The sequence below is a fragment of the Neoarius graeffei genome, chromosome 27 (genome assembly GCF_027579695.1).
Source record: "Neoarius graeffei isolate fNeoGra1 chromosome 27, fNeoGra1.pri, whole genome shotgun sequence".
NCBI classification, from domain to species: domain Eukaryota; kingdom Metazoa; phylum Chordata; class Actinopteri; order Siluriformes; family Ariidae; genus Neoarius; species Neoarius graeffei.
The window spans coordinates 4,757,894-4,781,147 of record NC_083595.1 but is presented as its reverse complement, the minus strand read 5'-3'; the positions used below and the strand labels follow the sequence as shown (position 1 = coordinate 4,781,147).

The 23,254-nt window shown below is 43.0% G+C and overlaps 2 protein-coding genes across 6 annotated transcripts in view; one reads left to right on the top strand and one right to left on the bottom strand.

Moving 5' to 3' along the window:
- cep70 (centrosomal protein 70) overlaps positions 1–4,893 on the top strand; it is a 19,068-nt gene extending 14,175 nt beyond the window's left edge. For 3 of the 5 annotated variants that reach the window (XM_060911669.1, XM_060911670.1, XM_060911667.1), the window contains exons 11-16: positions 540–638; positions 897–1,037; positions 1,126–1,275; positions 1,525–1,693; positions 1,948–2,056; positions 3,874–4,354. In XM_060911669.1, coding sequence (XP_060767652.1) covers positions 540–638; positions 897–1,037; positions 1,126–1,275; positions 1,525–1,693; positions 1,948–2,056; positions 3,874–4,039 — 834 coding nt within the window. In that variant the 3' untranslated portion in view covers positions 4,040–4,354. Of the gene's footprint in view, positions 1–539; positions 639–896; positions 1,038–1,125; positions 1,276–1,524; positions 1,694–1,947; positions 2,057–3,873; positions 4,355–4,676 lie in introns of those variants that run through there. The other 2 variants (XM_060911671.1, XM_060911668.1) reach the window with 1 other exon arrangement.
- On the bottom strand, positions 3,618–23,254 carry mmadhca (metabolism of cobalamin associated Da). The gene is made up of 8 exons (XM_060911673.1): positions 23,207–23,254; positions 15,767–15,806; positions 13,828–13,954; positions 13,155–13,378; positions 7,615–7,723; positions 5,650–5,762; positions 5,461–5,547; positions 3,618–5,325 (listed from the first exon to the last, which is right to left on the bottom strand). Exons 2-8 carry the CDS (start codon positions 15,773–15,775, stop codon positions 5,116–5,118), a joined length of 879 nt encoding a protein of 292 aa, XP_060767656.1. The 5' UTR covers positions 15,776–15,806; positions 23,207–23,254; the 3' UTR covers positions 3,618–5,115.

Here is a 23,254-nt window from a genome sequence, read left to right as displayed (position 1 = left end):
AGTCAAATATTTACTTGTTGAGATCAATTTTTTACTTGCAGGAAATGCTCAGAATACACCGTATAACACCTAAAATGGCTTGGTGTCCGGCTTATGCTGGGGAGCTGTGCCCCCCAGACACACCCCCCCCCCCCCCCCCCTTTTCCTCGGATTTCTTCTTTACAATTTTACAGCCCTGAATATGTCGTGGAAAAAAGATATCGTCCATAAAAGAGATAGCGGAACAGTGTCCAGGTTAGAAGTATATTTTTTCAAAGCTACATTTTCATCTAATTTTTATAAATAACAATTTTTTTTTTTTGCCACTTACGTCATTGATTACAAAATATGGCATCAAACAGATACACATTATTGTTAAATTCTGTTGCTTTTCTATGTTAAATCTATGTAAAAAATGTGTTCTATAGCATCTTTAAATGTTAAAATCTCAACAGCTTCAGGGGCTTGCAGCCCCCTTGACCCCTGCTGATAGTTTCTTACATTCCTCTATTTTTTTCAATTACTGCTGGGATCCCTGTCCTATTGACGTGATGTTTTAGGAGATCTGCTCAGCGCTGAAGGTGCAGGACGTCGGTCACGTCGTGGCTGCTGTTAAAGCGCGCTGTAGAGAGGCTGATTCAGCGCTCAGACTTGAGAAGGTCACACTTTTACTCTCTTTAGTCAGTCACAGAGAACAGTCCACAAAAATAGTTTATGATTTTCTTGATCTTTGTGTAATGGTTTGGATTCAAGGTGGATGATGTGACTAAAACATTATACATCATAATTGTTTCTTTAAATTAAAAAAAAAAACTTACACAAATATTGTGATATCATAACACTACAGTAATGATATCGTATTGCTGAGCCCTTGTCTGGAAATCACAGTGAGTTCAGCGTTATGTTTTGTCTGACAGGTCCTTAATGACATCACGGCCATCCTGACCAATCCGAGAGCTCCACTGGCGTTGCTGAGGGGCCCTGATGACGCAGGCTCAAAGCTGGAGCAGATTGTCCCTACGCTCGAGATGTGGAGCCAACAGCTCCGCGCTCTGCCCGTCAGTCTCGCACCGTAACATATTTAGTGTTCTACTGAAACTCCATCATGTTAAAGGTTCCACTTAGCACTAATGTCTCCTCTGTCAGGATCTGCACTGCTCTGTGAGCAGGCTCGTGAAGAGGCTGCTGCCGTGGCAGCTGCAGGACGGAGCGTGTCATCAGTCCGAGTGTGTGAAGGTGGAGGACGTGATACTCATGGTGGACACGCTGCTGGATGAGACTGCCCCAGATGACAAGGTGGCTTTATTTTTACACACGCTTAGAACTCGTGATTTAAACTTTAAAATATAAGCAGCAACAATAATTAAACGTAACATACCAGGATAATATTCATCTTAAAATAGTTCTGGATTCCTGAGTAATAAACATAATCCCTTTGCTGCTTGTCCTTTGACCTAAAATGTAAATCATGCCTTTTTTTTTTTTTTAACATTAAATTATTTACTTGACATTTCATACTGAAACAGAGAAACAAAATGTGTGTAGGTGCTGCGCACACCCACGAAGCCCACCCTGCAGGCGATGGTATCTCACTTCCAGAAGCTGTTTGACGTTCCGAGTCTGCGCGGTGTTTATCTGAGGATGAACAAGGTTTACACTCGGCTGGCGGAGATGAACAACGTCATGAGGAACCTCCGCGACATCCTGGACATGGGTGTGTGATCGAGACGTGCTGTCTGTAACTATAGTAACCGTAAATCCTTCAGCTGGAACCTCTTGTTAAAGTAGCTCGAGGTGTGCTGAACTGTGTAAGAAGTGATGGGATTGTATGAACACTGTATCCTCCATGATTCAGTAATTTGGGACGCTTGCCTGCTGCAGTGCTTTGAAGGATTTCAAGCGCGTTAAGATTTCAGAAACTAATGCTGACATTTCTGATGTTCCGTCGGTCTTCGCTGTGTGTGTTAGATGACGGAGCGCCCCCGAGTGACGTGGTGAATACGGTGGCGAGAATCATGACCCAAGGTGGTGCTTATCAAAACCCACATGAGCTGCTTGGAACCAGTGACATAGACAGGTACACACACACACAGTTTTGGTGTGCTTTCACATCCTTAAATTGATACTCTGTTGAAGCACCTTTTGATTTAATTACAGCATTCAGGCTTTTTGGGTCGGAGTCTCTCAGCTTGCCACATCTAGACTTGGCAATATTTGCCGACTCTTCCTTGCAAAAGCGCTCCAAATCTGCCAGATTGCCAGGGCGTCTCTTGTGCACAGCCCTCTTCAGGTCACCCCACAGATTTTCAATTGGATTTAGGTCTGGGCTCTGGCTTGGCCATTCTTTTTTTGATGTACGCTTGGGGTTCTTGTCGTGCTGAAAGATGAAATTCGTCTTTCTATCAGACACCTGAAGGTTTTGGGCCAAAATTAACTGGTATTTAGAACGGTTCATAATTCCCTCCACCTTGACTAAAGCCCCTGTTCCAGCTGAAGAAAAACAACTGCTGCCACCACCATGCTTCACCGTGGGTATGGGGTTTTTTTTGGTGATGCGCAGTGTTTTTGCACCAAACGTACCTCTTGGAATTGTAGCCAAAAAGTTCAACCTTGGTTTCGTCAAACTAGAGAACACACTTTCCCCACATGCTTGTGGGTTGTTTTTTTTTTTTTGCAAAATTGTCAGGCCTGGATGTTTGTAAGAAAAGGCTTCCATCTTGCGACCTACCTCATAGTCCAGACATATGGAGAATACGGTAGATTGTCACATGTAGTACACAAGCAATACTTGCCAGAAATTGCTGTCGGCAGCTTCCCTGACCAGTTTTTGTCATCATCGATTTTGGAGGGACGTCCAGTTCTCGTTAATGCCACTGTTGTCCCATATTTTCTCCACCCATCTCCGGCTTTTGCTGGAGGATGCAACTGAGTAAATGTCTGAACTTTATTTGGGGTTAATCAGCCATTTTAAGTGATGGCAGCTGTGAACCCAAAAAGACTGAATGCTGTAATTAAATCAAAAGGTGCTTCAGCAAAGTATTAGTTTAAGGGTGTACAGACTTGTACAACCAGCTTAGCAGTCACGTTAAAGGTGGGAAAAGTTTTAAAATTATGGTGGTCTCATTTTAAAGTGCAAATTCTGGACCAATTTCGTTTTTTTTTTTTTTAAATATGAAAGTATGTCCCTTTACACAAGGCCGTCAGCAGAAAAAAATAAAACACATCTGGAAAAATCCCAAGGGAGTCTGGAGCCAGATTCCTGACATCTGCAGCAGCTTGCACGGTTTCAGTGCACAGCCTGTGTAGACCAAGCGCTCCCATTTCTCGCTCATTGTCCGGTCTTTTGGGAAACAATGAGTACTAATCCCATCAAGACTGGTGTTGCTACACCCTCCTACGATACATCTGTTAACCATTTTTAATAATTACGTGAAGAAATTTGCAGAAAACCACCAGGTCATTTTCTCATGAACAAACCAGCGCTGCCGTAGAGGGAGGCGTCCCACAAATCAACGTTTGCCGGGAAATCCAAATGGCAAGTTTTTTCAGAGGCGGACCAATTCGCATCAAATGGCTTGATTTTCAACTGAATTTTTCTGTTATTACTCAAGGAAAAAAAAATTGCAGAGAATGCGACAGATATTTCACCAAAGTTTAATATAAAATAGGAGAATTACATTGATCTTGCTCCTGAATTTACCCGTGATATGCACTTTAACACTGATCAGCAGTTAAGGGCAAAAGTTTTCAACCCCCAAGGGTTTCCTGCGTGTGAGATTAGTTAATAGGGGCAATATTTATCACGTACAGAAAGTTATTTTGACTTGGGGTTTTTTTGGGGAAGGAAAAACATCCTTGAAGCCCATGACCAACTATTTCTACTGTCTTTGTCAGCATTATAGTGAAGTTGAGGGAACATGAGGAATTCTTTCCTGCATTTCACTCGCTGGTCCTCGAGCTGCTCAACACACTGGGTACGTATACACACAGGAACATGATGGAGAGTAATTGTGTGTGTATAATCATACATATTACAATTCACTTTTATGTAGTTGGCTAATCTCTTGGGATTTTCACACACTAAAATAAAATCTCCAGCTGGTTCGATTCCCCAGACTAGCAGGATTGACATAAGTGCCCTTGAGCAAGGCACCTAACCTCCAACTGCTCCGGCAAGAGTGGTGGCGTACCTTGTGTCTGATTAGCCAAAGAAAAACTGATGTGATCATCAGTTCGGGCATTGAACCCGACCAACTGAACAAGCCCCCAAAAGTATTGGAACCGCAAGGCCAGGTTGGTTTTGCATTCGAGTTCAAACATCTTCAGTGTAGAGCAAAGCAGAGGGTTTGGTGTTCCAATGCTTTTGGAGGGCCCCTCCAAAAGCATTGGAACACTGTTCCTAAACTTTTGGAGGGGCCCACCAAAAGTTTAGGAACACCAAACCCTCTGCTATACACTGAAGATGTTTGAGACTATAGCTCAGATATTTACCTTTCATTTCCTGATATTTAAATTGACAGGGTAAACAGCTTAACACAGCACTTGTGGTGGCAGACCGCCCCCTTTTTTAAGTGAAAAGAGTAGAATTGGCCTCGCTATTCTAATACTTTTGGAAGTGTGTGTGCATGTAGTCTGACCAGGATAAAGCTCTTACTTTTGTGGCTCCAGAACCTAGTGAGATAAATCTGTGTGTGCAGGTGCTGAGAGTCTGGAGGACATTTTACCTCAAGTCAAGACCCTGAAATCAATGACAGAATGACACTTTGGCTTTTCTCCTCACTGTACATAATCATGCTGTGAAATTATTAAGACTGTCATGAGAGTTTCTTGTACTTCTCTCAGGCAATAACAATTTAGCACCTCTGTGTGACTTGTACAATTTCTCACTGTGAATTAAACTCCATTGTATAACAACCTTGATTGAATAAGGACTCTCACTGAAGCACCACATCACCTCTAAAATCCAGGTAGCATTAATTAACTCCCTTAAACTTTGGTAAAACAGAATTGTCAGTGCATATCTGGGTGACGTCACCCTTTAATCAGACATGCCACAACTATCAGGATGTAAATAAATAACAGTTTGAATTAAATCTCCCCACACTCGAGTCAGTAGCAGACCTACGTTAGTGTCCATCACACTGCAATGTTGGGCGTGTGTCCTCTGAGCCGCTGCATGATGAGGCTGCCGGATGGCGCGTTAGTGATCAGCGTCCCTGCGAAGGCACGCGCATCGCTCAGGACATGAACGGTGAGTCTGCAGGCCGCCACGTCTTCAATGTGGAACCCGGAGTGATGGCGCTGATCCGCCTGGAGAACCGGGTCCTGTAACTCTTCCCCGAAATACTGATGGACAAGGGTTTTTTTTACATTGAAAAAAAAATTATTACACAGGCATTAAATAGTGATCACATGAAAGTGTAGAAATATGGCAAAAGGTTCCTGAACCTCCAGGACAGCGATTTTAACGTCAGTACTCACAGCTCTCCCAGACGAGGGGTTGATGAAGTCGGCCCAGTAACCACCTCTCCACAACAGGAAACATATCTCTTTAGCACCATTAATAAACTAGACACACACACACCGTTTTTCTTATAAATAACAGCAAAAAGCTAAAATGTTTCCCCATGAATAAATGTATATTATACCACTAGAGAAAGTCAGACTCACGTTATCCAGCAGCTGTTGTGTTTTCAAGTCTGCCTCCGTCATGGTTGTTTTCTGCTTTATCGTCACTACAGTGATGGCACTGACAGGAAGAGCCGGAAAAAATGATTTTAACTCTGTGTGGGGAGATGCAGAAAAATAAAAATCAATCATCCTCTCACACACCTTCATTCATACAGAATCTTCAGAGCGATTCCTGATCATTATCCCACAGTGGTGTAGAATTCTGGATAGCGATTGGTCAGAAGGTGTTGATTAAACGTTCGATAGCAGCAGCTCATGAAAAACACGCTGGTATGGTGAAGTTTTCTGATATGTTCAGGACAGAGTAGTTTATGGTTTCTCTAACATGACAAGCTGCTGGGTTTTTCTGGCTTAACTTCAACAGAGAATAAAGAGTGAGGGAACGACTGTTTATAGCTGCTATAACGCCAGTGAAAACAGGAACTAACATACTTCATAGATATTAAATGTAACTATAAAAATATTCATCACTGCCAACTTGCAGTGTAAGAGGAATCCATAGGTCGCGTTAACCGACAATTGTCCGTCATTGACGGATGGTTACCATTACCAATAACAATAATGAAACACACAATTGAAATGATTGGCAAGTTGTGGCAGAGTTTTCTTACATACAGTATACATAGTCTTCGCTGCCGTCACTTTCAATCTGAGCCGACGTTGCGGCAGTCTTGATGTTCAGTGCATCGGCTGCTCATGTATACACTGTAGCCACTGCGCAAGGCTGTTCCGCCCATCGTGCTCCTGACCGCGCTCTCACTTTTCTAACCACTAGCACAGTGAGATGGATTAATGTTTCCCTTCTCTGCAGAAGACACGTCATTTTTGCTATTAAAAAAAAGAGATGCATTGGGTTGTTTGTGTCGTTTCCCTGCCTGTACAATAGCGCTCATTTAGGCTAGTTGTTTTCTTGTTTTTAAAATGAAACAAATGTCGATTTATTGTATTCTTCCCCAGCAAGCTTAGGAACATCACTGCTCGAATATCTGCTAAACTATCATTTTAATGAGAGCACGGGTAGACAAACTAACATTTAAACATAACTTCGTTTTATTTAAGACCTTCCGTGTCAGCCCACTACGGGTCACCGCGGGGTGCAGCTGCACCACTGGTGCAGAAAGACCGCATGCTGCAGGATTTCCTCCCTATGAAGACAGGACTAGCAGGGTCGGGAAATCCAACTTTCAGAGGCTCTTGCCGGCTTCTGATCACTTCCCTGGGAGAAATGTTTCTCGACTTCAGAACTTTGGCTGAAGTGGCGCTTGTTATTCCAGTCTCCAGTGTCGCAGCAGAGCGCGGGTTCAGCCTTCAGAATGAAATTAAAACGTCAATGAGAAGTCGTCTGTCCGAGGCAAAGACGCAAAATTTAATGACAATTGCCTCGGCAGCAGTCTCCATTGACGACTCTGATTATGCACAAGCGAGCTCCCAATTTAAATCCATGCGGGCCAGAAGGAAGGTTTGAGCTCACGCAAACAGGTCAGATTAGATTGTCACTTAAATCGTTGTAGTGGACTGTTCATATTTGAACTGCAATTGTCTTGCTACGTTGTAAAATAACATTGTTCATATGCCCGTTAAGGCACAACAGCCGCAATGTTTTTAGCGGAGGGAAAATGGGTTCACAAGTGACCGAACGTCAGAATCTCTGTTCATCTTTTTGCATCATAAATAAATGATTAAATAACACAAGCTTGTTCTGTGAATTAATTTTTAAATGAAAATGAGTCCATGAAAACACAAGTTATTAAATATATAGCATTTATAGCCTATATACATTGTCATTTAAAAGTTAAAATAAAATGACAGATAATAATGACGGAATATTTACGACCCTGTCTGTCAAAATGACGGACAATGAAAAAGTCTAACGTAACCACTGGAGGAATCAAACAGTTGGGGACATGCTATTGGTGTGTGTGCGTGAGCGAGCGTACAATTCACCTTGTTTCAGCAGCTCGGGACAGGAATGCACAGAACATTCCACATCACAGTGAGTAAAATATTCCTCCGCTTTGCAGACTCTCTGAGTCCATACTGACGCCTCCTTAGTCTGTAAAAACACACACACACCTCCTTTATCCATGATAGTCAATGGCTGGTGGCGCAGTGAAGAACATCACAAATACATTACTCTCATTTCAATCTGAACTGTTTCATATCTGAATATCAAAACACTAAACTGATGCTTTTTATCATTGGTCCTTTTGTGTAATTTGTACTTTGGACAACATGTGCTCAGTCTATCAACTTTCAGTTTCTCCTCCAAACGTACACTACCGTTCAAAAGTTTGGGGTCACCCAGACAGACAATTTTGTGTTTTCCATGAAAAGTCACGATTTTATTTACCACCATAAGTTGTAAAATGAATAGAAAATATAGTCAAGACATTTTTCTGGCCATTTTGAGCATTTAATCGACCCCACAAATGTGATGCTCCAGAAACTCAATCTGCTCAAAGGAAGGTCAGTTTTATAGCTTCTCTAAAGAGCTCAACTGTTTTCAGCTGTGCTAACATGATTGTACAAGGGTTTTCTAATCATCCATTAGCCTTCTGAGGCAATGAGCAAACACATTGTACCATTAGAACACTGGAGTGAGAGTTGCTGGAAATGGGCCTCTATACACCTATGGAGATATTGCACCAAAAACCACACATTTGCAGCTAGAATAGTCATTTACCACATTAGCAATGTATAGAGTGGATTTCTGATTACAGGGATGTGATTTTTCCGTGAATTCGCGGAATTCCACTTTTTTCACCTCAAAACTTGAAGAAAATTTTTTTTCCGATTTTTCCCTCATCCACATTCGTATCCTATTCGTTCCGACTTTGTTTGAAAGATGGCAGCCTCGGATTTGCATCTTTACGCCTCGATCACGGAGGCTGCCATCTTTCAACTCTTTGTTTGAAGCGAGCTTACGTACAGCTATCTAACAAGCGCGTTCATTGGTTGTTACAGAGCGATGAGCCAATCACGTACCTCGTTTCATCTCAATGACGTAATTGTGTAAATCAGCGCTCGAAACTAACGGTGTCCCGATGTCCCGGGGACCATAAAAAATGTCATCGGGACACAAAATTATCATATCTGGGACAATCCCGGGACAATGGAAAAAAATAGATCTAGAAAAAAAAGTTCTACATTAATATTATTTACAAAGCCGTAACACATACGTAGACACTCACCTAATTTGTCAATTTTAATTTTAAAACGTTAACAGCGAAAAATACATAGTAGCTACACTTTCGATGCACCTGCATCCGTAGGCTACAGAGCAGCGCATTCTGTTCTAGAATCTTCGGCCGCGCATTTTATGGACTTGGAATGGAATTGCTACCGCACACGCTGCGCCGACTCTTGCCAGAACAAAAATGCTGAAGTGGTTGAAGCGGACCGACCGCGGGGAAGAAACTGAAAGCCCAGACATAACGTCTCCGGGACCTTCAGGATCCAAAGTGTCATCGCCTGGTCTGCAGGCAACGCTATAGCAACTGAATGAACTTAATGAACACTGTTAGACACGTTATAAAATACAACAGGAATGATGTGGATGATATTGACGGAAGATAGCGTTCAACAGAATAAGGCTACGTTCACACTGCAGGCTGAAGTGACTCAAATCCGATCTTTTCGCCCATATGTGACCTGTATCCGATCTTTTATTGACAATATGAACGACACAGATCCGATTTTTTCAAATCCGACCCAGGCCGTTTGGATATGTGGTGCTAATTCCGATTCCTATCCGCTCTTTTCATATGCGACTTCAGTCTGAACCGCCAGGTCGCATTCATCCGACTTTCACGTCATCAACAAGCCACAAACGTCACTATTCTGCGCTGAAGTAGGCGGCGGGTCTCTCAAAAAAAGTTACAACAACATGGCGCATAATCACGGGCGCAGATAGAGGGTGGGACGAGTCATATTTAAATTCACCTCGTTCGGTCCCCCCCACTTATAGGGAGGAAAAAACGTCTATGCTGTCTTTCTTTGCATAAGGCAAACCTCACGGAAAAATCAAAAGACTAATTACCATTCGGTTTATTGAGGTGCACAGCAGTGTACACATAGTTGCAACAACTCACATAAAACAAAACAAAGACTGATATTCGGTTGGTTGAGCTGCGCAGACTGCACAGGTTGCGAGCTCGAGCTTGGTTGCTATGGTAACCCACAACAAGTTTGACAGGCATATCGGGGTTGGGGTTGGTTTGCTGGCAGCTTTGTCCCCCCCCAGTTCAAAAAACGTATCTGCGCATGACATCAATGCGAGGGACGCTTCGGGCTGTGAAGGTTCTGAATCTTCTCAATGGAAGGACGCAGAGGTTAGGGAGCTGATTTCCATTTGGGGGGATGCAGCTATTCAAGCTAGATTGGATGGGTCATACCGCAACCGGGCGGTTTTACTTCCGTAAACACTGGCCATGCTCACTGCGTGTGACGTCGTCGTATCCTGCAATGCGCATGCGGAACACTTTTAGGTCGCTTTTCGTTCATACTGAGGATCACATACAAGTCGCATATATTTGTTAATGTGAACGACCTCACAAAAAAATCGGAATTGAGCATCAAGCCTTGCAGTGTGAACGTAGCGTAAGTGAGTTTTCTTGGTGTCTTTCTAGTTCAGAAAGTTTAGTCAGTCAGCAGCACAACTAGGCTCGGACCTGCCACTATGCTGATGTTGCTAACATTTGCACCCAGCAGCGAAAGTTCATAAAATGGATAACGGAAAGTTCATAAAAATGGATAACGGAAAGTTCATAAAAATGGATAACGGTAATGGTGAAAATTATAAGTTGGCCTTATAAGTGCCAACAGATATTCAAGGTATAAGTAGATGAAATGAACATAAAAGGGGTCTTATTTTCAACTAAAGTGTACTGCAGATGTAGGGAGTTGAAACATTTTCTGAATGAGCTAATTGGCCCCTTTAAATAAACGGGTATCTATTCATACAGTGAGATCGCCAAAGTTTAATAAACTGAAAATGCAATAACTGTAATTTTGAAGTAGATGATGTATAGGACATGTGTCACTTGTGTCTTGTGACTTATTGTAAAAATGATATAAAGGGTTCAAAATCGCATAGTTACAAATATAATAGTAACTTCATATGATGGACAGCGCGGTGGTGTAGTGGTTAGCACTGTCGCCTCACAGCAAGAAGGTCCTGGGTTCGAGCCCCGTGGCCGGCGAGGGCCTTTCTGTGTGGAGTTTGCATGTTCTCCCCGTGTCCGCGTGGGTTTCCTCCGGGTGCTCCGGTTTCCCCCACAGTCCAAAGACATGCAGGTTAGGTTAACTGGTGACTCTAAATTGAGCGTAGGTGTGAATGTGAGTGTGAATGGTTGTCTGTGTCTATGTGTCAGCCCTGTGATGACCTGGCGACTTGTCCAGGGTGTACCCCGCCTTTCGCCCGTGGTCAGCTGGGATAGGCTCCAGCTTGCCTGCGACCCTGTAGGGCAGGATAAAGCGGCTACAGATAATGAGATGAGACTTCATATGATAATATTAACCACTGGTTATTTCAGAGAGGAAAAAAATGGGGACACTATTGCTTCCATTCGGGACAATACAACACAGAATTCGGGACCACTGGGGGACACAAAGAAAAAAAGTTAATTTCGAGCCCTGGCGTAAATGACGTAATTACGTCAATGAGATGAAACGAGGTACGTGATTGGCTCATCGCTCTGTAACAACCAATGAACGCGCTTGTTAGATAGCTGTACGTAAGCTCGCTTCAAACAAAGAGTTGAAAGATGGCAGCCTCCGTGATCGAGCGTAAAGATGCAAATCGAGTTAAAGAAATCGACAGAATAGTGAAAAAAAAAAAAAAGTTCCGTTGGGAATGGTTGGAGAAAAACCGCGGCTCGCCTCGGGGCGAATTACGTCACAAGGCGCAGGGCTAGCGGGCCCTGCTCGCGCTGGTTCTTTGGGGTGTGTGTGTGTGAGCGAGAGAGAGAGAGAGAGAGAGAGAGAGAGAGAGTGTGTGTGAGTGAGAGAGTGTGTGAGTGAGAAAGTGTGTGAGCGAGAGTGAGTGAGCGAGTGTGTGTGTGTGTGTGCGCACGTGAGAGTGAGCAAGTGTGTGTGTGTGTGTGTGTGTGTCAGAGTTGCATGTTGACCATTAAATTGGCTTGAATTTGTTAATCATGACAAGTTTTTTCCTGTGTTTGCTTGCCATTTTAGTCCAATTTTTAAGTCAGAAAACCCCAGAACCCAGGAGCTTCGGGGGGCTTCCCCCCTTGTCCCCCCACCAGGCCACTGCCCTGGACCAGCTGGGGGCCTGTGGCCCCCAGACCCCCAGCTAAAATTTTCAGATAATTTCACCAGCCCCAAATCACATCCCTGTGATTAGTTTAAAGTGATCTTCATTGAAAAGAACAGTGCTTTTCTTTCAAAAATAAGGACATTTCAAAGTGACCCCAAACTTTTTGAACGGTAGTGTACTTTAGCAGAAAAATAATGACACAGTAAATAATCCGCTTCGTTTACGTTCATTACACCTGCAACCGAGTCTGTAACATGTATTACAGAAATGGCACCAGAATGGATGAGAATCTATAGATAGTTTTCACTGACGTCACGGCATTCCGGGGAACGCCCTCCAGCTGCCATCTTGTGGGTCAAACAAAACGGACCATCGCCATTACCGGCTACGTTATCTCGGACAAATTTATGAAGTTATATAGTCAGTTTTCTAAAATAAAGATCAATATCGGCAAAATCAAGCAAACAGAAGTATACAGATACATTAGATGACACCTCACGACAACAGTATGCAGCCAAACTGGCCTTGATTGGGGGAATTGACCCCTACGAAGTGGACAAAGATGCATTTTCAAGTGACTATGCAGGGCTGCCAAAGCCTGAAACTGACTTCATCAAACTTTAAAGGCTGTCTGATATATACAACTTTATATATTCTAGCATTAAATAGACTGTTGAATGTTATGCATTGGGATGCAAACAGCGCGCCTTTTGGCAGATGCCGCCTTTTTCATGGCTGCGCAGATCCGATTTTTTTTAGGGGGGGCGTTGGAGCGTCTGATTATAATTTCAAAGTAAATTCTGTATTAAAATTACTAAATAAGCAAATCCGTTACAGTCCATGAAACAGGAAGTATAAGGATGAGAAAAAAAAACAGTTTAAATCGGAAAGCTGCGCACATTTGAGCGAGCTGCGCAAATGTGCGCAGCTTCCAATCTAAACTGTTTTTTCCGATTTAAACTGAAACTTATCCGTACAGTAAGCTTGACCCACAAGATGGCCGCCACTAGGGAATCCCCGACTCTGTGACGTCATGTGAAAACTATCTATTAACCCAGTGGAGCTCTAAACTATCTGGGCATCACGTGACACGGCAGTCGCTGATTGGCTGCATGAACCTACAGCACGGGACCCGTGGCAGTTCGCCCACAGCCTCGCTTCATGCTGTAGTAGTGATTACTGTGACATGAACACACAGGATGCTGCTCACCTGGTACTCAGTGATAAACTGTGCCAGCACAAACTCGTGTCTCTCGCTGTTGGACGGTGCCGTGAGGACATCAGGAACCGTGTTCTGGGTCAGTGCTGCCTGCTCCTCCTCACCCATCCCGCCCAGGTGACAGTCAAAACCCACGTTACCCGGCAACTGGAAGCGTTTATCCTGAGGGCCAAACGGACCCATGGTCTCATCGGGCCACACCGTTCTGGGGCCCACTACACACACACACGCACACACCCTGTTAATAATTTCTGCATAATTTCCCACATTATTTGTGTTAGTAAGAAATAATAAAAATGCAATTTAAAAACAAACACCTTAAACACACCCTACACGACTGATACAGTAATCACAGCTCAATAATAAACTCTGAACTAGACGGCTTTTTGTGCACATTCTTGTCACCACTGCACTGACACTCAACTCAGATTCGTATTCTTTAGCCTGGCTAAGAAGCATTTTAAAAAACTGCATGCTGTTTGTAAACCTGAAGAGATATTTCACATCTGTAGCATCCTTGTTATTGCTCGCTCTTATTCACAGACTTTTTTTTTGATAAACAGTGGGATGAAGACACACCATACTACTGTTCTTACAGTAAACATTACAGTGTTCGGTCCAAGTGATATCAGTCTGTCACGGACTCTCGTGTTGTGCGTTTTACCTGCAGGGTGAGACGAAACTGCTATATATGGCTCATCTGATCCTGAAGATCCAGCGGTGGAGAAAAACCTCAGTGACCTCACACTCTGAGTTGCTCTGATCCACCGGCTGGCTCGCCTGCACAGCACCTGTACACAGGGATGAGAATGAAAAATATTTTAAAAGTCTGAAAAAACCAGGGCGGGGCCCGGGGCCCATAGGGCTAATGATTTTTGGCTATTTTTTTTTTTTTTACCCCAAAACCATTAATTTTATCAGCAAGAATTTGCAATTTATTTGGAAATAAATTCCCCTTCTTGGTGGACTCCCAGGTGAAAATGATTAATATGGTACAAGAGACTTGTTTTTAATCAATTCACATTTGATGATTTCAAAAAATCAATGCACCTTTTAATATAAACGAGCTCTACAGTATTATATTTCTGCATTTTAGCTATTCATGTCTTTGAATACTCCAATCCTTTAAAATAAAGTGCAAACCAGAAAAAAGTTCTATCATATAATTCTCTTAAGCTTTCTTCTGATGTTATCATGGTAGCAGGAGCTCTTGCATATTAAGCAGGCAACATTCAACATCACTCATCACTTCCCTTTCAACTGTTGTGTGTACTAACGAGGTTTTATCTGGACAGGATGTTGTGTAATGTAATACAGATACCATACGGTCAATCTGAAGATCAAGATGGTGATTTTGAGTTAAAGAACAGGCATGTAGTACAATGGGCATTACAAATTAGAAATTTTTTTTTTTAAATCAAAAACTATAAGTTCATCTCAGCCTAAAAAATTTGGGCAGACGCTCCTGCGCGGCACATGCCAGCAATTCCCCCCCCCCTATGAAATGAGCAATAAGTAGGAGAGTGATACATACTATCATACTTAAAATTTCATCAGAAATATAGATATGATACTATGATTCTCCCCAACATGCTACATTAGATAAGCTAACCCCATTTATAAAAGATACACACTTATATATGACATGTAATTGATATATTTTTTGGGGCGCGCGCTCTCCGGTCCTCGAGAAAAGAGATAAAAGCCCGCCCACACTGAAAGCTGATTGGCTTATTTTGCTGAGTAACCCAATCAAGATGCTCTTTGTCTGGCATGCGCTACATGAACAGGCACACAGGCAGTGTTGCCAGATTGGGTGGTTTTAAGTGCATTTTGGCGGGGTTTGAACATATTTTGGGCTGGAAAACGTCAGCAGTATCTGGCAACACTGCACACAGTCACCCTCGCGCGCGCACATTCTAAGATGCGTGATGCAGACCTTAATGTTGCGCGCGCACGCTCTTGCTCGCGTCTATCAATATGCAGGAGACTCCCGGAACTTCCGGGAGACTTGGGATGTCTGCGTTATAAGGTGACCACAGACCGTTAATCATAACCCCCCCAAAAAAAATTTCTCAACGGATTTACATCGATCTCAAAAACGATCATTTTGGTCTGAAAAAGTCGGAAATCCGCCAATCGGCGGAAAATTCTCATCCCTGTGTACAGCACACACACTCCTGAAACAACTCTCACACGCAACTTGAACAACATGAGTGTGTTGATGGGAACAGGAATGAGAAAACATCACCGAACTGCTTGTTTTGATTTCAGCAGAGCTTGGATAGAGTGATGATGTGTTCTCTGGACAAATGTAAATGAAACGTGCGTTCAAATCAAACAGGATGTAGACGACACACAGCGACAGGAAGCTCTCTGGCTTGTATTTATCTCATCACTACAGATAAAACGTCACGATACTCTGACATGCGCAATGACGAAGCAAAACACCTCCACTGCTAAAAAGCGTCTGATATGAAGAAACTGAAGGTTGAATCGAATTAAATCTCAGGAGCAAACGGTTTACACTCTTGCGCTATAATCTAAACAGTGCGACCGAGACTATATGGTTAAACGAGTGTGGAAGAGGAGATGAGACTCACACTCATCATCGTGGTGGCCGTGTCCTGTTCCTGCTAAAGCCTGTAAACACACAAGACAATTAATAACAGGGTTTAGTCATTAAACAATTCAACTTTAGACTGTGCTTTAGAACACAAAATGTTCAGCAAAAAAGGTTCGTTAGTAACTAATATAATACAGTGTCATCGTCACCCAGCACACAGACCTCCAGCTCGGTGCTTCACACCTCCATGCGCAACACCGAGCACTCAGCTGTGCTCTTCTTTGTCCTTCGACAGAGAACAAGTCAAGAGGGTGCCGAGTAAGATGAAGGCGAGAAAGGCTGCAGGTCCTGATGGCATCAACCCTGGGCTCCTGAAGCACTGTGCTGACCAGCTGTGTGGAATAGTGCGAGACATTTTCAACTTGAGCCTGGAACAGGAAGGAGTGCCGGTCCTTTGGAAGATGTTGTGCGTAGTTCCGATACCAAAAACCGCACACCCCACTGAGTTAAACGGATATAGACAAGTGGCGCTGACCTCTCACCTGATGAAGGCTCTGGAAAGACTTGTTCTGGCACATCTCCACACACTGGTGGGGCCAGCTATGGATCCCCTGCAGTTTGCCTACCAGCCAGGCATCGGGGTGGAAGATGCAGTCATCTACCTGCTTCATAGATCTCTCTATCATCTTGAAAAGGCAGGAAGCACTGTTAGAATCATGTTCTTTGACCTATCCAGTGCCTTCAACATCATCCAGCCGACTCTTCTGAGGAGTAAGATGGAGAGCGCAGGGGTGGACCATCATCTTACCTCGTGGACCATCTCACAAACAGACCACAGTATGGGAGACTGAAGGACTGTGTGTCAGACACCATTCTTTGCAGCACAGGGGCTCCACAGGGGACAGTCCTGGCCCCATTTCTGTTCACACTTTACACTGCAGACTTTAGATACAATGCAACTACCTGTCACCCAGAGAAGTTCTCTGATGACTCCGCTATTGTGGGCTATATCCTAGATGGCAATGATGGCGAGTGCAGAGAACTGACAAGGAACTTTGTGGACTGGTGCCAAAGGAACTCCCGCCAGGTCAATACAAGTAAAACCAAGGAACTGGTGGTGGATTTCTGCAGGACGAGGTTCTCTTCACCTACCCCGCTGAACATTCAGGGAAAGGACATCAAGATCGTTAAGAGCTACAAGTACCTGGGTGTTCACCTGAACAACAAACTGGACTGGACTGATCACACACACACCCTGTACAAGAAAGGCCAGAGCAGACTCCACCTGCTGAGGAGGCTCAGGGCTTTTGGAGTTCAGGGTCCACTTCTGAACTCTTTTTATGACTCTGTGGTGGCATCAGCCATATCCCATGGAGTTGTCTGTTGGGGAAGCAGTATCTCAACAGCAGAAAGGAAAAAACTGAACAAGCTGATTAGGAAGGCAGGATCTGTCCTGGGCTGTGCACTGGACTCAGTGGACGTAGTGGGACAGAGGAGGACATTGGCCGAGTTGTCATCCTTAATAGCAAACACCTCCCATCCACTGCAGGAGACAGTAGCAGCACTGGGCAGCTCCTTCAGTGACCGGCTCCTCCATCTGCGGTGTGTTAAGGAGAGATACAGCAGCTCCTTCCTCCCTACTGCTGTGAGACTGTACAACCGGCACCTCACCAAGCACAGCATCAGACGCTCCTCACAATAATCAACAATACTGTCTAGATCACTTCAACATCCACAGAAACCCCTCTGAACGTATCCTGTTTGCACTGACTATCAGCATCAGTACTTTACAGCGAACTGCTCGCTACCACCTGGGTAATACGGGTAATAATACCTGTGCAATACTTACATGTGCAATACCATCTTTGTAATACACTTATGCGAACTATACAGGGTTTCCCATACATAGACCATTGTGTGGCGCAGCGCCACACAATCAGACTCGCGATTTTAAAAAAAATAATAATAATTCCGTTGCGTATCGTTTCGTTCATTCATAGTACTCTTTCTTCTCGTTCACGCGCGCATGCGCACACCCACACACAGAGACAGAGAGGGGCGTGTCCTTCCCAATTCACTTTCCGATCCCTTATTTTAAAAGGTAGCCTCCGTCATGCTCGTGATGAGCTTTATCATAGCCTTCTTGGCTTACAGGAAACGGACATCCCTGAGTCAGGCTATAAACCGATTTTGATGCAGACAGTAGCAGCTTGACGCGAGGAACCGGCCTTATTGCATTATCCCGTTTATCCCGCTTCAGCAATGACTTCCCTTACAATAGGGCACTTGAGGGTTTTTTTTCAGGAAGCCACGCAGAATTAAATGTTCTGATAGGACATGCAAGCTTTGCACCAATTAGGGTAATGCTTTTTCATTATTGTTAATTGCCTTGGTGTTACCTTAAGTGGTTTCTTACATCTAATTATGATATTTTATTTTAGTATTATTTTGTTGTTACATTATACTATTTATTTCATTTTAGTATTGGTTGAGGTAAGTGTTGAGTTCAATATTTAAAATAAAAACCTCCAGCTTGTTTTTTGCAATTTATTCCTTGAATGTCAAATAAAGGATGATTGAAAGATTGCCACCAAAAAGGCAAAAAACTAAAGTAAAAACCAGAGATGCACCGATTGACCGGCTGCCGATCGGAATCGGCCGATTTTCACGTGATTGGCCATGACCGGCGACCGGCCGGTCAAAATTAAAATATGCCGATTTTCTGCCAATCAAAACTTGTGTATCACATAGATGAAAGTGGAAATACTCGTAATTCACAACTAAAAAGACTGCAGCTACACTGGCAGCTTGAACATGCTTTCTAGTGCGATTGTGTTGCGCTTGCGCAGAACAGCGTCAGTCCTGCGCGCCTAACGAGCTCCGGCGCGCGCCGTTAACAAGAAAAATATTCACTATATTATATATCCAAATACAGTGAATTTTTTTGTGCCAGATATTGGATGTGAAAGGAAGAAAATGTTTGTGGTTGTGTGAATTTCCCATCATGGAATTAATACGTTAGCCTATTACCAAACATCTAGTTAGATTTATACAAAGAGAGAAAGAAAAAAAAATGTCTTTTTGTTTGTTTTACAGCCTTGGTTGCACTTGATTCCATTGGAAATTACTCTACAAATACACATTTGACAAAGATGATAGAATGGCGATGGTATAAGTATGACTGGAAATTATTTTTGTATTTTGATACTGAATGAAGAAATGGGTTGTTCTATAAGGCAGAAGTTTTCAGATCTAAACAGGCTTATGAAAGTGTGTTCCATAGCAGTAGGCAAATAATATATGAGGGGAAAGTTGTTTTTGTGCCAGATATTGGATGGGAAAAGAAAAAATGTTTGTGTGAATTTCCTATTTCTTTTTTTTAAAGATTTTTTTTGGGCTTTTTTCACCTTTATTGGATAGGACAGTGTAGAGACAGGAAATGAGCGGGAGAGAGAGACGGGGAGGGATCGGGAAATGCCCTCGGGTCGGAATCGAACCCGGGTCCCCGGATTTATGGTATGGCGCCTTATCCACCTGAGCCACGATGCCCCCGTGAATTTCCTATTTCAGGAATTAATATGTTAATACCAAACATGAAGAAAGATTTTACAAAGAACAATGTCTTTTTGTTTGTTTTCAACCTTTGAGGTGTTGAAAATTTATTACTGAAAATCTGGCAGAATGTTCTATTAAAGAAAAGATAAAAAGAAAATAGTCTTTGTGTGTGCTGTGAAGTGGTTTGAAAAAATGAAATCGGAATCGGCCAAAATCGGTATCGGCAGGTCACACTCCATGGGAAATCGGAATCGGCCCAAAAAATTGCAATCGGTGCATCTCTAGTAAAAACTAAACTTCAATTTTGGTGAGTAATTTTCATAAATTTAAAAGACAGGTTTTCCACCAACATCAAGCCCAGCAAACTAATGGCCTGCCCTGTAATGTAAAGTTGGGTCGAGGAATGAAACCAGGCAGGGTTCTGGTAAAAATTGTTTTAGCTGTCTTCTCTTAAAGAACTTAAAAGAATTTAGATTGAACTGAATAATCTCAAATGCTTCTTGTAGCTTTAAAATAGTCCCAGCAGGTGACTCTGAAGAAAAATACTGTGTGTTTGAACACCGCCTGCTGTAAACACTTTGCAGACACCCCAGTGACCGACTCCACCGACCGCCACGACACCATCGCGCGCGATTCCCTCATCGGCACAGGGGAGCACCACAAATTGCTACCTGGTCTGTGGGAAACACTGCGATATATCTGCAAACTTGTTCATTTTTTTCCTCTCTAAATTTGTAGTTTCTTTCTTATATATCCTTTTTTGTATACTTGGTACTTTTGCACTTCACTGCCTTATCTTTTTATGCCTCCACCACCGTAAGCTGCAGGAGGCATTATGTTTTCGGGTTGTCCATCTGTCTGTGCGTCCATCCGTCCCGCAACCTTGTGAACGCGATATCTCAAAGGCTAATGAAAGGAATTTCACCAAACTTTCACCATTTGTGCGCTTTGGGACAAACATGAACTGATTAGATTTTGAGATCAAAAGGTCTAAGGTCGGGGTCACTATGAGGCAAGGCAAGGCAAGTTTATTTATATAGCACATTTCATACACAGTGGCAGTTCAATGTGCTTTACAGAAGTAAAAGCAAAACAGTAAACAAGGTCAAATGTCTGTCTGAAAACCTTGTGAACACAATATCTCCAAGGCTAATACAAGTAATTTCACCAGGTCAAGATTACTGTGAGGTCAAATGCCCATCCCCAAATCACAACTTAATAAGGCGTGTAGTCTACCAGGCGGAGGCGTCCCCGTTGATCCCATTGGCGTCGAGTTCTATCTAGTTCTCTTTATATATTTTGCTGCTGTAACAATGTAAATTTCCCCTTGTGGAATAATAAAAGGCTCTCTTATCTTATCTTTATGGTGTAGGAAGATTTGATCAAGTTTTGTTCGGTTTAATTTCCCAGAATTTCTGCGCTCGAGTCAAAAAGACTGAGAAACTCAGTGCCTTGCTTTTTAGTTTGACATCAAAAGATTTAAGCTTTTTCTAAACTGTTTTCTACTAAATGTCCCTTTTCTCCCAGGTCTGAAAATGAGTGCCACCATTAATAATACTCATTACCCTAATGGATAAGGCACTGGCCTCCTAAGCCAGGGACTGTGGGTTCGAGTCCCATCTGGGGTGTGACGTTAGCAGAGTGGCACGGCGGGAGCGTGCTGGGCCCGTAACCCAGAGGAGCAATTCCAGCGTTATGGACGTGACACTTGAACTCAAAATGGCAACAAATGACCCAGTGCATGTTTTATTGTCTCCCAGTATTTAAACAGGTGTTGCATATTTTAAGGCTGTACCATACTGGAGAAGTGATAGAACAAGAACAATTCCCATAGTACATCTAGGGCATGCCAGAAAATGCCAATAAAAGATGCGTTATGGATGTGACAGAAAAAGTATCACTTTTCTTGGGTGACTGTACATTTTTATCAAACTCTGTGAAATCGTAAACCTAATGTCGAAATGGAGATATCCGTTTGATAGAGGGGTCCAAGGTGAATATTAAAAAATCTTTGTTTAAAATATTTTGTATTTCATGCAGAGTTTCGGAAGGAAAAGTCAGCGTTATGGATGTGACGAAATTCCGTTATGGATGTGACGCGTCTGAAATAGACATGGCATATGTTTAGAAAATCAGCAATTTAACCACCATAACCCTTTGAAAAACTCTCTAAATATCAGCTAAAACTATCAAAGTTATTAAATAATATTTAGGACGGCTATTGTTTTGCTGTTTTGTGGATTTTAGCATACATTTCTGTGGCTTGTGGCAATAATATAGAATTGTACATGATCAAAGTTATTTGTGTCATTAGCTAAAGTAGTGAAGGCGAAGGGAACAATTCTTGTGACAAATTGGTTCAACTTATTCACATCTGTAAAATACAGGCCTAGGTGATATCTCTGGGAGTGGTTTTGATGTATTACATGTTGCTTTATTTTTGCATGGTGAGGTTGACATTTACATGGAATTGCCCAGAGGCCGATGGATCAAAACCATCCTCTGCTAGCTCTGGATACTTTTATGCCAACCTTTTCCATGAGACAGGTTCCAGGCCCACAGGCAATGAGAAGGCACCGGAAGCGGCACGGTGGTGTAGTGGTTAGCACAGCAAGAAGGTGCCGGGTTCGAACCCAGCAGCCGGCGAGGGCCTTTCTGTATGGAGTTTTGCATGTCTGCGTGGGTTTCCTCTACAGTCCAAAGACGTGAGGTGCCCTTGAGCGAGGTACCGAACCCCTGACTTCTCCCCGGGCGCTGTAGTGTGGCTGCCCACTGCTCTGGGTGTGTGTTTTCACTGCTTCAGATGGGTTAAACGCAGAGGATGAATTTCACTGTGCTTGTGACGAATAAAGGTTTCTTCTTCTTCTTAATAATAATAATAATAATAATAATAATAATTTAAGAGGGGGCAGCACGGTGGTGTAGTGGTTAGCGCTGTCGCCTCACAGCAAGAAGGTCCTGGGTTCAAGCCCCGGGGCCGGCGAGGGCCTTTCTGTGCGGAGTTTGCATGTTCTCCCCGTGTCCGTGTGGGTTTCCTCCGGGTGCTCCGGTTTCCCCCACAGTCCAAAGACATGCAGGTTAGGTTAACTGGTGACTCTAAATTGACCGTAGGTGTGAATGTGAGTGTGAATGGTTGTCTGTGTCTATGTGTCAGCCCTGTGATGACCTGGCGACTTGTCCAGGGTGTACCCCGCCTTTCGCCCGTAGTCAGCTGGGATAGGATCCAGCTTGCCTGCGACCCTGTAGAACAGGATAAAGCAGCTAGAGATAATGAGATGAGATAATTTAAGAGCTGTAATATCTCACATTTTGATCCTTCATCTAGTGTTTCGTCTAAATATTTAATAAATATATTTTTTAAAAAACTGTCATGATGAGATGCTATGACAGCTAATTACAGCTGTAAATAAAGCACACACACTGTCTTCTACCGTCATTTAAAACCGCTTATTGTTTAAGAACAGACATAAATTACACTTGGGTTATTACTGAGGAAACAAACAAACTCATTTTAAAGACCATTATCGAGGAAATCTCTCAAACTTTAACAAACACCAAGGAAACGAGATAATCTCAGATATTACATCATCATCATCATCTCACCTCTCAACCACAGAGTTTAAAATACTTTATTAACACAGGTTTCAACACGTTTATGTTGATAAATATCTTTCCTGAAAATATTACGTTTGACTATAAAAACTAAGCGAACAGTAAACTCTAATTTATCAGGAAACGGAATTTAGACTCGTGTTTGTTGGTTTCATCGCGTTTGTCGTGTGAAATAAAAACATTTTAAAGAACTGAAGCGCAGTAACCAGCCGCCTGAGGGGCACACTGCAATAACACACACGATAAAATACTGAAAATTAAATTAAAAATAAAAAGAATGAAATATTGTGGAAAAGTGAGCTGCTATTACCTTGTTGTCCCCGAGTCGTAGCCCATCCCCCCGCGAGTAGCCGATCAC

What these genes read in the sequence shown, in the direction of transcription:
- mmadhca (XM_060911673.1), bottom strand. An exon ending in CACAACAGCTGCTGGATAAC is followed by an intron (nt 5,548 to 5,649) that starts GTGAGTCTGACT and finishes GTGTGTGTCTAG; the next exon opens with TTTATTAATGGTGCTAAAGA. An exon ending in ACCCCTCGTCTGGGAGAGCT is followed by an intron (nt 5,326 to 5,460) that starts GTGAGTACTGAC and finishes CTTGTCCATCAG; the next exon opens with TATTTCGGGGAAGAGTTACA.